The sequence below is a fragment of the Schistocerca cancellata genome, chromosome 2, assembly GCF_023864275.1.
Source record: "Schistocerca cancellata isolate TAMUIC-IGC-003103 chromosome 2, iqSchCanc2.1, whole genome shotgun sequence".
Taxonomy (NCBI): domain Eukaryota; kingdom Metazoa; phylum Arthropoda; class Insecta; order Orthoptera; family Acrididae; genus Schistocerca; species Schistocerca cancellata.
The window spans coordinates 225,851,062-225,867,888 of NC_064627.1; the positions used below are offsets into that span (position 1 = coordinate 225,851,062).

General features: G+C 40.5%; 1 protein-coding gene across 1 annotated transcript in view; it reads left to right on the forward strand.

The window, feature by feature from the left end:
- The window catches only part of LOC126161555 (protein O-glucosyltransferase 2-like), a 109,229-nt gene that overhangs the window by 44,282 nt on the left and 48,120 nt on the right, over positions 1 to 16,827 (forward strand). The window contains exon 2 of the mRNA XM_049917491.1: positions 3,879 to 4,084. Coding sequence (XP_049773448.1) covers positions 3,879 to 4,084 — 206 coding nt within the window. The remainder of the gene's footprint in view (positions 1 to 3,878; positions 4,085 to 16,827) is intronic.

Sequence of the window (16,827 nt, forward strand, 5' to 3'; positions counted from 1 at the left end):
ATCACTGTAGTATTTTGAAAAAGCAAATCTCATAAAATTCAATCATATGAATGTATCACCAACTTCTCCTTCTGAAATTAAGAAAGTTATATATTCTCTCAAAAATAAAAGCTCAGTAGGCTTTATGGTGTTTCCAAAAGAGTGATAAATATTCATTCCCATATAATAAGCCCTGTCTTACCTGAAGCATGTACTGCTGCATCACTCGCTCAAACATTTCTCCAGAGAAATTGAAATATGCCATTGTTAAACCCCTGTATAATAAGGCTACTAATGTAATTTTCCAAAATTTTTGAGGAAGTGATGTGTTATGGAATAGTATCCCATCTGAGTAACAATAACATCTCAGTAAATACAGCTCAGATTTTAGGAGAGTTGCTCAACTGAAAATGCCATTTCCATGTTCACTCAACAAATTTTACAAGTATTAAATAATAATTTGAAATTAATTATAAAACAGTCTAGATCACAAGGCATGTTTATAAAAAGGTGACTGGTTTCAATTACCATATAATCATCTTCAGACCTTCAACCACATTGATGGACAGTGGCTGTGCATGGAATAGGAACCACTGAATGGTGATAGTCAACTGCAGGGAGCACTTAGAAAAATTGGAGAGAGACCGAACAGAAAGTTGAAAATTTGTCATATTTTCATTCAACATCATATGGAATATATTCTGGGGTAACTTATCTTTAAGAAAGAAAGTCTTCATTGCTCAAAACTGTGCTGCCAAAGTAGTATGTGGTGCTCACTCATGATTATGATTATCTTGCAGACACTTTGATTGCTGGTTCATGGTATATTTATTTCCTCATGAAGTTTCTTGTAAATAATCCTCTTAGTTCCAAAGGAGCAATAAAATACATAGTTACATTACCAGAAAAAAATGACATTCATTCCTTACCCATTGAAATGTCATGTTTGTCTGAAAGCAAAATAAAATTTGAAAACAAACTGAATAAATTTCTCCTTGGTAACCCCTCCTATTCTGTAGAAGAATTTCTATTATTGCAATGTTTTAAAGGTGATGGGTAGGAATTACTAACTCACATCTATATATTTAAAAAAAAGAGCTTATTAATGTTCAGAATGTAGCCATATTTACAAATTAATTTGTGATCAGAATGTAAAATGACTTGTTCCACATCATTTTGATTTATTGTACAAATGATCCTGGAACATGAAACTAACCAACAAACGAACTGATGTACTCCTTGGCATTAAGTAATGCAGAAATTAATGAGGTTTCAGCAGAAGAGATATGAACTTCATCAATTGCATTATGAAAATGATAAAGAAGTGATGGGTTATAATTCTTACTTTTTATGTTATATGAAACTTGGTAGTAAATCATTAAAGATGTGCTAAGTGTAACAATATTACTTTATATGAAAAGGAAAATTCATGCAAGAAAACTGTAAAAATTAAAGCTGGCCATTTCTTACCTCCACAAGCCAAAATCTCAGCACTGCTAATACACATATTTATAGGTAGAAAAAACTGTTCATACTTAGAGATGGGCAAACTCGTTCATCCCTGGGAACTAGTTCACTGGTGATCGCCCTTTTTTGGGAACTGTTCATTTTTACTCATTCACTGTTCAAATTTGTGCTTGGTATATGGTTCTTTTGAGAAACTGAAAATTAGTAGGATAGGTGACTGAAAATGAAAGGTGCCGAGAGGGGGTACTTGCCCCCCCCCCTCCCCCCCCTCCCCCCCCCCCCCACACCACCTGGAGTACAGAGCTTTCATTCATAACAGAATTCTTACACACTTGTAATTTTCATGATTCTGCAAAACCTCTCATTTAGTCAACTGTAGCATTATGTGGCTGATCGCAGTGAAATAATATAAGGTGGCGCACGAAAAATTGGCCACGAGTACAGACTGCTCACCAATTACGCATGACTTGTTGACCGCTATGAGCAAAATTGATAAACATGTAATAATTAGACAGTGAAGAAATAACAAATAAGCTAATGCAAACAACAACTTCGAAACAATAGAGGACGATAGGTGGGCGACAGTGAGCAGTCTGGTACTCTGGGCCGATTTATCGTGCACCACACTGTGCCACTGAAATAATATTGTAGAAGTTATCATATTCTCTTTACAAACTGTGACACCAGATACTCTATTATGGAGCATGGGCTTCATTTGGTTCCATAAGAATGAATATGCCCTTTTACCTTGGATAAAAAAAAAGACGGAAAATGGCCCCTTGCGTGTGCCGTGCCAACTTCCTTCGCATGTGTAATAACAATAATATCTTGCCTTTTTTACAAGTATTTCTTCTGCTGTTTATCAAAATAGTGAAGTAAGCTGATATACCATTTTGTTACCTGAAAAGATGACTGTATTACATACCATGTAATTTTTATGTAATTTATATAATTATAAAATACATTTTAATTACCAGTCGTGGATGCTGAATAGAAAATGAAAAGAACCAGATGTCCCAAAAAAGGTTTGAAACAGATCTGGAATAGGCATGTGAAGTGAACGAAATGAACAACAACTCGATACTGATCTAACTATGAACAGTTGGCAGTGAAACTGCAATGAGTGACCATGCAGAGAAGGACGAGTCCGGCCAAGCGAGACTGAGACTGAGACAGACAGGGATGGGACCAAGGCTGGAATGAGACCGACCGACATGCCGTTGCAGGAACGAGACCAACCATTTCCCATTCCCAGGAATTATAAGTAGAAAGCCATGACTGAGACCAAGACAGACGGGAACAAGACCGGCCAACATACCGTTGTGGGAATGAGACCAACCGTTTCCCGTTCCCGGAAACAATAAGTAGAAAGCTGTGACCAAAGTGAACATTGAAAGACTGTTCCTTAGAATTCTTTCATCGCTCCTTCCATTCATCTTAGTGAACCATTCCTTTGGATCCATTAGTTCGCGAGCGACCCATCTCTAGTTCGTACTTCCTAGAATTGTTAGTTCCTTCCTCAAAAGGAGAAGAAGGATAAATTCATGGAAGTCAGCCAAGTCACTCAGATGAAAGGAACCAGCAGCTCTGGAATGAACATTTTTTTTCTACTTATAAATATGTCTATCTGCAAAGGAACTAGCAGCTCTGGAAGGTATGAACATTTTTTTTCTACTTATAAATATGTCTATCTGCAATACTGAAGTTTCAGGTCCTGAAGGTCCTCTTTCCTATATGAGAAAGGGCCCTAACTGTTCAGAATAGTTTTGTATACTTGTAAATGTGCCCATCAGCAGTATTGGAATTTCGCCTCATAAACGTAAGGAAAACATTTTACATTTTTAAATGCATTAATATTAATTAAAAAAGGAAATATGTATTTTCATACAACTAGTGTTGTAGGAGCTTAAAGTGCTGTGCCTGAACTGAGAATTTGTTGGTCATTTAAATCTTCTGATATATATAAGTAGTCTACAGAGGAATTTCTACAGCTATGACTTTTGTGTAATGCATACTTCAATAATACTGCAACACAAAAATAATAAGAGTATGATGATCAGCATTTTGCAGGAAGAAAGTCATTGGTATCCTGCGATTAGTTTAGTTACACTGCAGATGCCATATGCCGAAAACCATAAGCATGCGCACGTGCTCGTGTATTATTGTGTGTGTGTGTGTGTGTGTGTTCTGGAAAACTTTTGATGTTCATATAATGTCATAGGACAGTCATATGGTTTCTTTTAGATACTTTTGAAATTAATTTGTATATATCATTAACTGTTACATAAAGTGAAAATAAACAATATGTCATGATATTTCTTGTGCTACTACCATAGTGTTTTGTTGCCACAGTTTTAGGTGTCAGTGTTACCATTCTTGCTACTGAGTGTCTCATTACTATTATGATTATTGGTAGCCTTCTTTGTTATTAGGTTTCAGTCTTCCCAAGGAGATGTTTTCTCAGTTGATATAACTGGAGATTCAGAATTCAAATATTGTCGGGTTTGGGTTAATATACTTGATAGGAAAGATGGGAGCTACATTGTGAGATACAAACTGTATCATACTTGCTTAAATTTGAAAATAAGTGTAAAATACAAAGGCAGAAATGTTGCATCATCACCATACGCATTCAAAGGTATTTAGATCAACTTTTTTATTTCTTCTTACACTGTCTTAGCATCACTGTAATGATTAGTATATCTCGCCTGTTTCATTATTATTCTGATATTAGAGACAAAAAACTCATTCATATAACTTCACAAATAATGGGCAGAGAGAGAGAGAGAGATTTAGAGTTTTCTAGTCTACTTTATAAAGCAAGAATAGTGGTAAGGTCCATAAGTATCATAAAATACCTACAAAAGACATATCTGAAGTTTTCATTACAGCATCCTCTGTCAGAAGCTAAAGTACAACTGTTGTGCAGGGAAAAATGCAGGAAGATGAATAGTATAAGGGAAGAACAATTTGTGATGTTGCCATCATTTCGTAAAAAAATTTGTCCACCAGGACTCATAGTTATGGTAACATTTTTCTCTTCCAGTTCGAGTCTCGGTCGGGCACACAGTTTTAATCTGCCAGGAAGTTTCATTTTTCTCTTCTGTGACATGTTTGTAATTCTTTGTCCTCATGCACTGACTTTAGCTCCTAACAAAGGAAACACTAAAACCATTTGATTTTGTACAAACTATAATTATTTTAGAAATTATTAGATAAGTCCTATTAATGTTTGTGTCTGCACTTTGTGGTGTTATTTTTAGTTTTTTGTCATCTGTTGATCAATTGTATCTGATACTGAACAGTGAATCACTTGCCTTACCACACTTCGTGAAAACATTGTTTGGTTATGTGATGTTTGTGAGAAGATTATTTGAATATAACTAAGTAAAGAAATCATCTGAGTTAAACACTTTGTCCAATAAACAAACCAGATTAATACACTCTTATTCCAAGAAATTTCTGCAGGTTTTGAGTCAAGTGCAAAGCCTATATAGAAGACTGGCAATTCTGTGCCAATGTAGATTGTGACTGTCTGGACTTGCAGCACAGGTCTGAGAGCTACAGGGTGGGACACTACATCTTATTTTTCTGAACAAAATGTATTTTTGTTTTTGACCATGTAGTTTTAAAAATTACAAAATGTGACCAGTTCATAAGGGTGATGTAATTCAGGTATTTATCTTGACGTCTGCTCATTGTCCTAGAATTCTTCTCAAGAATGGGATTCGGATCTAAAGTCCATGCTGAAGCATGTTATATGGATTAAGTAAAAGATACAACCTTACACTTTTCATTGCATTTTTATTGCACAAAGTGGCACAGGCGATCCGTCAAAAACCTCTGATCAACAGTGCTCTCTAGTGAGCCAACTATCACTGTTATACAGGCTTTTCAACAATTACTCACTTGTTAGCAACACAATTTTTAGATATTACAATTAAAAAGTATGAGATCAAGTTAATTTGACGTGATTACGAAATTGTTTCAAATATTCTGATCAGTTTCAGACATACTGTTCAGCCATAAAACACTGTTATCACAGAAGTTTACATCAAATAAGCAGAATCAACAACGCATTTCATAGTTTTCTTAATTATATGAAGATGAAATTAAGCACAGCTTTCCAGTCATGTTTTTGATATATACTTGAATAGACATTTTTATTAGTGTTTACGGTAGTTCTGTCTTTTTATAGAAAGCAGATTTTGATGATCTGTTGTCATGCTTTGCATTGCATAATTCCACAAATTGTCTTAATTAATTTGAAAATTAGTGACTTTCAGTACATACAAACAACTGTCAGCTGTATAAGGGAAAGATGACAATGCAAATTCGTGCTGGACTGGGACTTGAACCTGAATTTTCCACTTTAACTGCTTCGGCTATCTGTGCACAACTCATGCCCATATCCAGACTACCACACATCATCGTTCCTGCATCACAACCTGTACTTGTACACACATTATGTAATTGCTGTAAAGGGGAGGACATTTTAATTGCAAGTCACTGGCTGGTATCGACGTTTGGACCAGTGGCTGTATTTATGCATCCACGCATGTCTGAAGGAACATTGCGTTGTTCTTAACAACACAGTACTGCAATATCATAATAGCAGGTATTTTGGCTAACAGATGAAAATAAGTAACATTGCATTACATGGTTTCATTATATGGGAATTAAAAAAGAATGCAATAATTTCAGACATTCGTACCCAATGATAGAGTTCTATGGGTTTGATGTGTTGATGCTTCATAATCATTTGCATTTTATATCATCCACAAGGTAGAGATTATTGGTACTGAGATTATAATTATCTTGTTAATTGGAATGTGGATGATAACTTGTCCTCAATGAGGTAAGAGTTATGGTATATGTTGGGACAATATACTTCTACATCTACATCTACATCTACATCTACATGATTACTCTGCAATGCACATTTAAGTGCTTGGCAGAGGGTTCACCAAACCACAATCATACTATCTCCCTACCATTCCACTCCCGAACAGCGCGCGGGAAAAGGGAACACCTGAACCTTTCTGTTCGAGCTCTGATTTCTCTTATTTTATTTTGATGATCATTCCTACCTATGTAGGTTGGGCTCAACAAAATATTTTCACATTCAGAAGAGAAGGTTGGTGACTGAAATTTCGTAAATAGATCTCGCCGCGACCAAAAACGTCTTTGCTTTAATGACTTCCATCCCAACTCGCGTATCATATCTGCCACACTCTCTCTCCTATTATGTGATAATACAAAACGAGCTGCCCTTTTTTGCACCCTTTCAATGAAGCTGACTCCTGCACGTGGTGCCCCTGCATAGGTACTGGACTAGATTCTCCAGTACTGAACTGAACGTCAGCATTCCAAAAGCATTGCATTATAGGTTTCACTATGAATGGAAACCAAAGGTCTTTATCAAGACCTCACCTTGTGATCGTATCAATCAACATAGAAGGATTGTCTGTTGCCAAAGAAGAACTCCTGCAACATATTGCCAAGGAACCTAGGTGTGATATTTTATGTATACAAGAAACCCATCGAGATGACACCATGAGAAGACCAAAAATCCTTGGGATGAAACTGGCAGTTGAGCGACCCCATAGACAATATGGCAGTGCTATCTTTGTGAGGAACGATATAGCTGTTCTCTCTACCTCACTTACAGAATTCAACAATATTGAAATACTGTCTGTAGAACTGAATGGTTGTATTGTGTCGTCAATTTACAAACCCCCAGGAGCAGATTTCCAATTTTCACCTACAGACAACTACACCAATCAACAAGCTCACTTTATTGTTGGAGATTTCAATAGTCATAGCAGTGTTTGGGGTTATGTTGAGGACGACAGTAATGGTGAAGCAGTTTTGACTTGGGCTGATACCAACCATCTTAATCTTGTCCATGATAATAAACTCCCACCATCTTTTAACAGTGGGCGTTGGAAACGTGGGTATAACCCCGACTTAATTTTTGTTAGCGAGAACATAGCTCACCAATGCAGAAAAACTGTTCTAAATCCGATACCAAATACTCAACACCGCCCCATAGGCTGCCAAGTGTTTGCAGCCATTACTCCTAGAATCACATCATTCCGAAGGCGATACAATTTCAAGAAAGCAGACTGGCAGAAGTTTGCTGACCTCCTTGACTCAGAAGTTTCACGCATAGAACCCTCAGTTTCCAACTATGATGAGTTTGTAGAAGCCGTGAAAAGATGCTCAAGACTCTCAACTCCCAGAGGCTGTCGAGTTAACTACATACCTGGCTTGACAGAAGAATCCGTGAAGCATCTACATAACTATATCCAACTTTTCAATGATAATCCTTACAGCATTGAAACCTTAACTGCTGGCCAAAATTTATCCTCAGCCTTAGCCAAATCCAAAAAAGAACGATGGATAGAGTTACTCGAGAACCTTGATATGTCTAAAAGCAGTCAGAAAGCCTGGCAGTTGCTGCGACGCCTGAACAACGACCCTGTCCACAATCATGGCCATGCAAACATTGCACCAGATCAAATTGCTCATCATCTAGTTCAGAATGGAAGGGTCAATTGTTCTAAAGATAGAACAAAACTCAAAAGAGAACCTGAACGTGAAAACAACCATCTATCAAATGACTTCATCTTACAAGAACTCAGAACCGCAATTCAGAAATGCAAAAATGGTAAAGCGCCTGGTCTAGACGACCTAATGATTGAGCAAATTAAACATTTTGGTCCCATCACGGAAAGATGGCTTCTGCAATTCTATAATGGTTGTCTGAAGCGGAAACAGATCCCTGCCATCTGGAGGAAAACTAAAGTTATTCCCTTACTAAAACCTGGAAAGGGTGCAGCTGATCCCAAGAACTACCGACCGATTTCGCTCCTTTGCCATTTGTATAAAATCTATGAAAGAATGTTGCTAAATAGACTCACTCCCATTGTTGAAAAACAACTCATACCTCAACAAGCAGGTTTCCGACCTGGAAAGAATTGTACAGCACAAGTCCTTAATCTGACTGAACATATTGAAGAGGGATATGAAAAAGGATACATTTCCGGGGCTGTCTTCGTGGATCTCACAGCAGCATATGACACCATTCAACATCGACAATTATTGCACAAAGTCTACTACATCACTAGAGACATTAATTTCACCAGAACTGTGCAGACACTTTTGGAAAACCGGCGATTCTATGTGGAGTTCCAAGGAAGAAAGAGTAGATGGAGAAGTCAAAGGAATGGCTTGCCTCAGGGTAGTGTCCTTTCCCCCATATTGTTCAACATATTTACAAATGACCAGCCTCAACATTCTCTTACAAAGAGTTTCATCTATGCAGATGATCTTGCCTTAGTCACACAAGCCAGAGATTTTGACACAGTAGAAAACCAGCTTACTGTTGCTCTCAAGGACCTATCTGAGTACTACAGAGTCAATAACTTAAGACCGAACCCTGCTAAAACTCAAGTTTGTGCTTTCCACCTACGCAATCGAGAGGCCTATAGAAAACTTACAGTGGTTTGGGAAGATCAAGAGCTTGAACATTGTTTCTACCCCAAATATCTGGGTGTCACCTTAGATCGAACGTTGACCTACAGAAAACACTGCACTAACACTAAGCAGAAAGTTGCTGCTCGTAACAACATCCTGCGGAAGCTCACTGGCAGCGTTTGGGGTGCAGATCCCAAACTACTAAGAACATCAGCCTTGGCCTTGTGCTATTCCGCAGCTGAATACGCATGTCCTGTATGGTACAAGTCATCTCATGCAAAGCAGGTTGATGTGGCCCTGAACGAAACCTGCAGGACAGTAACGGGATGCCTCAAAGCTACACCTATTGATAAACTCCATAAACTAGCAGGTATTGCTCCTCCAGACATAAGGCGTGAAGTCGCAGCCAAACTTGAGAGACATAAAGCAGATCATAACACCGATCACCTGCTACATGGATACCAGCCACCAATTAGTAGACTCAAATCTAGGAGGAGCTTCATGAGAACTACTACACCCCTCACCGGTCGGACTGGAGTAGCCAGACTATCTCAGTGGACAGCAAAATCTGACAGTAATGATTGGATGACTCCTTCTGAGACCCTTCCTCCTGGTGGAAATCAAGTCTGGACAGTGTGGAAGTCTCTAAATCGGCTCAGGAGTGGCGTCGGACGAACTAAGGACAATCTGTTTAAATGGGGCTTCATGAAGGAATCTTCCACCTTGTGTGACTGCGGAGAAGAACAGACAACCAAACATTTAATTAACTGTCCTAGATGTCCTGTATCATGTTCCACACAAGAGCTTGTTGATGTTTCAGACAATGCTGCTGCCGTTGCACAATTTTGGGCTAATACCGTTTAGTTTGTTCTTTTATGATTTGACCTGATTTGTTATATTGTATATATTGTAAATATTGTTGTAATGTTTTTGACTCGAAATAAATAAATAAATGTCCTCCGTCAATCCCACCTGGTAACGATCCCACACCGCGCAGCAATATTCTAACAGAGGACGAACGAGTGTAGTGTAAGATGTCTCTTTAGTGGACTTGTTGCATCTTCTAAGTGTCCTGCCAATGAAACGCAACCTCTGGCTCGCCTTCCCCACATTATTATCTATGTGGTCCTTCCAGCTGAAGTTGTTCGTAATTTTTACACCCAGGTACTTAGTTGAATTGACAGCCTTGAGAATTGTACTATTTATCGAGTAATCGAATTCCAACGGATTTCTTTTGGAACTCGTGTGGATCACCTCACACTTTTCGTTATTTAGCGTCAACTGCCACCTGCTGCACCATACAGCAATCTTTTCTAAATCGCTTTGCAGCTGATACTGGTCTTCGGATGCCCTTACTAGACAGTAAATTACAGAATCATCTGCGAACAACCTAAGAGAACTGCTCAGATTGTCACCCAGGTCATTTGTATAGATCAGGAACAGCAGAGGTCCCAGGACGCTTCCCTGGGGAACACCTGATATCACTTCAGTTTTATGATTTGCCGTCTATTACTACGAACTGCGACCTTCCTGACAGGAAATCACAAATCCAGTCGCACAACTGAGACGATACTCCATAGACCCGCAGCTTGATTAGAAGTCGCTTGTGAGGAACGGTGTCAAAAGCTTTCCGGAAATCTAGAAATACGGAATCAACTTGAGAGCCCCTGTCGATAGCGGCCATTACTTCGTGTGAATAAAGAGCTAGCTGCGTTGCACAAGAACGATGTTTTCTGAAACCATGCTGATTACGTATCATTTGATCTTTCCCTTTGAGGTGATTCATAATGTTTGAATACAGTATATGCTCCAAAACCCTACTGCAAACCGACGTCAATGATATAGGTCTGTAGTTCGATGGATTACTCCTACTACCCTTCTTAAACACTGGTGCGACCTGCGCAATTTTCCAATCTGCAGGTACAGATCTATCGGTGAGCGAGTGGTTTTATATAATTGCTAAGTAGGGAGCTATTGTATCAGCGTACTCTGAAAGGAACCTAATCAGTATACAATCTGGACCTGAAGACTTGCCCGTATCAAGCGATTTGAATTGCTTCGCAACCCCTAAGGTGTCTACTTCTAAGAAACTCATGCTAGCAGCTGTTCGTGTTTCAAATTCTGGAATATTCCATTCATCTTCCCTGGTCAAGGAATTTCGGAAAACTGCATTCAATAACTCCGCTTTAGCGGCACAGTCGTCGGTAAGAGTACCATCAGCACTGCGCAGCGAAGGTATTGTGTAGTGGACTGACAAGACAGCCAGTCCACAGTGACGGGTAACCGAAAGGCACGCGTTTAATTCACGCAGGCTTGCTTAAGTCTGAAACAGGATACGTAATGAATGCTATAAAGAAAAGTACGTAGCTGCTGGAATACTTAACTTTAATCCATCATTTGTATACAGCATTCTTGATGATACAAGTGAGACTCTTTCTAGAAATGGTTAATGGCACCTTGCTAGGTCGTAGCCATGGACTTAGCTGAAGGCTATTCTAACTATCTCTCGGCAAATGAGAGAAAGGCTTTGTCAGTGTAGTCGCTAGCAAAGTCGTCGTACAACTGGGACGAGTGCTAGTACGTCTCTCTAGACCTGCCGTGTGGTGGCGCTCGGTCTGCGATCACTGACAGTGGCGACACGCGGGTCCGACTTGTACTAATTTCCCGGGGCCGATTTAAAGCTACCACCTAGCAAGTGTGGTGTCTGGCGGTGACACCACATATTGACTGCATCTTGCTGCTTGTGTACTTTACGTACGACAAGAATTTCTTCAGATTTTCTACCAAATTTCGAGACAATGTTTTGTTGTGGAACCTATTAAAGGCATCTCACATTGAAGTCCGTGCCAAATTCGCGCGTCTGTAAATTTTAGCCAATCTTCGGGATTTCGCGTTCTTCTGAACTTCGCATGCTTTTTCCGTTGCCTCTGCAACAGCATTCTGACCTGTTTTGTGTACCATGGGGGATCAGTTCCATCTCTTACCAATTTATGAGGTGTGACTCTCTCAATTGCTGTTGCTACTATATCTTTGAATTTGAGCCACATCGTCTACATTTGCATAGTCAGTTCAGAAGGAATGGCGATTGTCTCTTAGGAAGGCTTCTAGTGACACTTTATCCACTTTTTTAAATAAAATTAAATTGTGTTTGTTTCTGGTGGATTTGGAAGAAACGGTACTGAGCCTAGCTATAACGACTTGGTGATCACTAATCCCTGTATCAGTCGTGATGCTCTCTATTAGCTCTGGATTGTTTGTGGCTAAGAGGTCAAGTGTGTTTTCACAACCATTTACAATTCGCGTGGGTTCGTGGACTAACTGCTCGAAATAATTTTAGGAGAAAGCATTTAGGACAATCTTGGAAGATGTTTTCTGCCTACCACCGGTTTTGAACAAGTATTTTTGCCAACATATCGAGGGAAGGTTGAAGTCCCCACCAACTATAACTGTATGAGTGGGGTATTTATTTGTTACGAGACTCAAAGTTTCTCTGAACTGTTCAGCAACTATATCATCGGAGTCTGGGAGTCGGTAGAAGGAGCCAATTATTAACTTAGTTTGGCTGTTAAGTATAACCTCCGCCCATACCAATTCTCACGGAGTATCTACAGGGTGTTTCAAAAATGACCGGTATATTTGAAACAGCAATAAAAACTAAACGAGCAGCGATAGAAATACACCGTTTGTTGCAATATGCTTGGGACAACAGTACATTTTCAGGCAGACAAACTTTCGAAATTACAGTAGGTACGATTTTCAACAACAGATGGCGCTGCGGTCTGGGAAACTCTATAGTACGATATTTTCCACATATCCACCATGCGTAGCAATAATATGGCGTAGTCTCTGAATGCAATTACCCGAAACCTTTGACAACGTGTCTGGCGGAATGGCTTCACATGCAGATGAGATGTACTGCTTCAGCTGTTCAATTGTTTCTGGATTCTGGCGGTACACCTGGTCTTTCAAGTGTCCCCACAGAAAGAAGTCACAGGGGTTCATGTCTGGTGAATAGGGAGGCCAATCCACGCCGCCTCCTGTATGTTTCGGATAGCCCAAAGCAATCACACGATCATCGAAATATTCATTCAGGAAATTAAAGACGTCGGCAGTGCGATGTGGCCGGGCACCATCTTGCATAAACCACGAGGTGTTCGCAGTGTCGTCTAAGGCAGTTTGTACCGCCACAAATTCACGAAGAATGTCCAGATAGCGTGATGCAGTAATCGTTTCGGATCTGAAAAATGGGCCAATGATTCCTTTGGAAGAAATGGCGACCCAGACCAGTACTTTTTGAGGATGCAGGGACGATGGGACTGCAACATGCGGCTTTTCGGTTCCCCATATGCGCCAGTTCTGTTTATTGACGAAGCCGTCCAAGTAAAAATAAGCTTCGTCAGTAAACCAAATGCTGCCCACATGCATATCGCCGTCATCAATCCTGTGCACTATATCGTTAGCGAATGTCTCTCGTGCAGCAATGGTAGCGGCGCTGAGGGGTTGCCGCGTTTGAATTTTGTATGGATAGAGGTGTAAACTCTGGCGCATGAGACGATACGTGGACGTTGGCGTCATTTGGACCGCAGCTGCAACACGGCGAACGGAAACCCGAGGCCGCTGTTGGATCACCTGCTGCACTAGCTGCGCGTTGCCCTCTGTGGTTGCCGTACGCGGTCGCCCTACCTTTCCAGCACGTTCAATCGTCACGTTCCCAGTCTGTTGAAATTTTTCAAACAGATCCTTTACAACACTGTGTTCTAGGCGGTGGAATTCCAACACCAGAAAAATCCTCTGTTCTAAGGAATAAACCATGTTGTGTACAGCACACTTGCACGTTGTGAACAGCACACGCTTACAGCAGAAAGACGACGTACAGAATGGCGCACCCACAGACTGCGTTGTCTTCTATATCTTTCACATCACTTGCAGCGCCATCTGTTGTTGAAAATTGTAACTACTGTAATTTCGAAAGTTTGTCCGCCTGAAAATGTACTGTTGTCCCATGCATATTGCAACAAACGGTGTATTTCTATCGCTGTTCGTTTAGTTTTTATTGCCGTTTCAAATATACCGGTCATTTTTGAAACACCCTGTACATCGACTTCACTACAAGATAAACCACTACTGACAGACACAAACACTCTACCACCAATTCTGCCTAATCTATCTTTCCTGAACACCGTCTGAGACTTTATAAAAGTTTCAGCAGAACTTAATTCAGGCTTTAGCCAGCTTTCTGTACCTATAACGATTTCAGCTTCTGTGCTTTCTATTAGTGCTTGAAGCTCAGGGACTTTCCCAGCACAACTACAACAATTTAGAACTACAATTCCGACTGTTCCTTGATCCAAGCACGTCCTGTATTTGCCATGCACCCTTTGAGATTGCAGCCCACCCCGTACTTTCCCGAGGCCTTCTAACCTAAAAAAACCGCCCAGTCCACGCCCCACAGCCTCCGCTACCCGTGTAGTCGCCAGCTGAGTGTAGTGAACTCCTGACCTATTCAGCGGAACCTGAAACCCCACCACCCTATGGCGCCAGTCAAGGAATCTGCAGCCAACACGGTCGCAAAACCGTCTGAGCCTCTGATTCAGACCCTCCACCTGCAGTTTGTTGCACCCTGTGCTCTTCATGGCATCCGGAAGGACCCTTTCCACATCAGGAATGACTCCACCCGGAATGCACACGGAGTGCACACTGGATTTCTTCCCCTCCTTAGCCGCCATATCCCTAAGGGGCCCCATTACGCGCCTGACATTGGAGCTCCCAACTACCAATCAGCTCACCCTCTGTGATTGCCCAGACCTTGAAGGCTGAGAATGATCCTCTGAAACAGGGCAGGCTGCTGCATCTGGCTCAGCCAGAGACAGCACCTGAAACCTGTTTGTCAGATGCACCGGGTAGGCTTTCTGATCAGCCTCCGGGGACGTCTTTCGTTGCCTGCTACGCCTTGGAACGACCTCCCAATCAACCACAGGTGAGGGCTCAGCCCCACTGCGGGCAGCAACCGGGGCAACCACTGCGGCAGACCAATCTGGCGACAGACGGGACGAGGTTGACATCCCTGTGATACCCAAGTCCGGCTTCCCACAGTGGTGCCCATTGGCAACAGCCTCAAGCTGCGTGACCGAACTCAGCGCCGCCTGCAGCTGTGAGCGAAGGGATGCCAACTCAGCCCTCATCCGAACACAGCAATCACCGTCCCTGTCCATTCTAATCGCTGTTGAACAACAGTTACTGAAACACGAGTCCGTGCCTAGATAACGCAAGGGAAACACGCAAAGAATGTATGAACTAATGTGTACAAATGCCTAATGACTGCGCTACAATCTGCCTGAATTTACGATTACAGTAACTAAAACTCGAAATTACACCTCCTATACGAAACTATGTAACAAATAAGTGTGCTAGGAGTATACGACTTGCTGCTGGCAGCTGCTTATCCAACGGCGGCAGGAAGCACTTCCTAAATCGGTCTGTTATATTTGTTACCTACCCGTCAGCTCGGACCATATGGTGGTTTTTATTTGGTTTTATGATTTTTTGTGTACCTCATGTCTCGGACATCATTCATACTCGCTTAATGTTTGGACTAGTGATTGTATTTACGCCTGTTTGGATATTTGTAATTGAAAGTTCTACATGAAGGTGAATAGTAATACTCAAAATGTCAACTGCAATAAAAAAAATTATTTGATAGTTGTAAGTGGAAACAACAATGTTTAACAAGTTGATGTGGTGATTTAGAGTTTCAGAAAGCTTTTGATTCAGTATCACAGCATGACCTAGGAAATACATTATTGGAGTTTATTAAACTAGGTTTCTTACTGGATAAAAATTTCCTAACAGGAAGAATACAGCGGATTATCCTGGGTGGCGGATCATCTCCAGGCATTCAAATAACGCCAGGTACATCTTGGGGGCTGCAGTAGGAGTATTGCTGTAAATGTGACATATTAATACCTAGGTGGATAGAATTAATTGCTATCTCAGGTTTCTTACAGATGTTGCAGTTACCTAAGAGGAAATAATATCCAGTAACTACTACAGTAAGATCCTTTTAGATCTTAATTAGATTTGTGCCAAGGCTGGCAATTAGTATTTAATGTAGGGAAATGTTTGTTTATTTTGCAAAATTTGGAAGTGAAATATCCTTTGACTACCAGATTAATAAGTCACAACTGCAGTCACTCATATTATACAAATATTTGGGAGTAACAATGATTAGAGACATAGAGTGGAACAATTACATAGGCTAAGATGTAGGTGAAGCAAATGGTAGGCTATAGTTTATTGGTTGGGTACTGAGGAACTGCAATTTTCCTACAAAAGACAAGAAATCATGTTGCCTATCTATACATTCCAGGACCTGTATTTAACACCCATGATGGAACTATGATAAGTCTTTTGATTTCAGTCATGTATTTTTATGCATCACCACAGTTACTTTATGAGAACTATGTTGTAGTCATTTATGTGGTTTTACACAGTTTAATTTGCACATTTTTAATGTTGTGGAATTGTATAAGAGTATTTACCAAATGACATCAGGAGGGGAATTTATTTAAAAAATATAGCAAAATAGGAATTTTGCCATATGTATGAAATGTAACAAATAAAACCTGTTACTTGGATATGAATAACGCCATGAATGATTGTTGTTGTTGTGGTCTTCAGTCCTGAGACTGGTTTGATGCAGCTCTCCATGCTACTCTATCCTGTGCAAGCCTCTTCATCTCCCAGTACTTACTGCAACCTAAATTCTTCTGAATCTGCTTAGTGTATTCATCTCTTAGTCTCCCTCTACAATTTTTACCCTCCACGCTGCCCTCCAATGCTAAATTTGTGATCCCCTGATGCCTTAGAACATGTCCTACCAACCAGTCCCTTCTTCTTGTC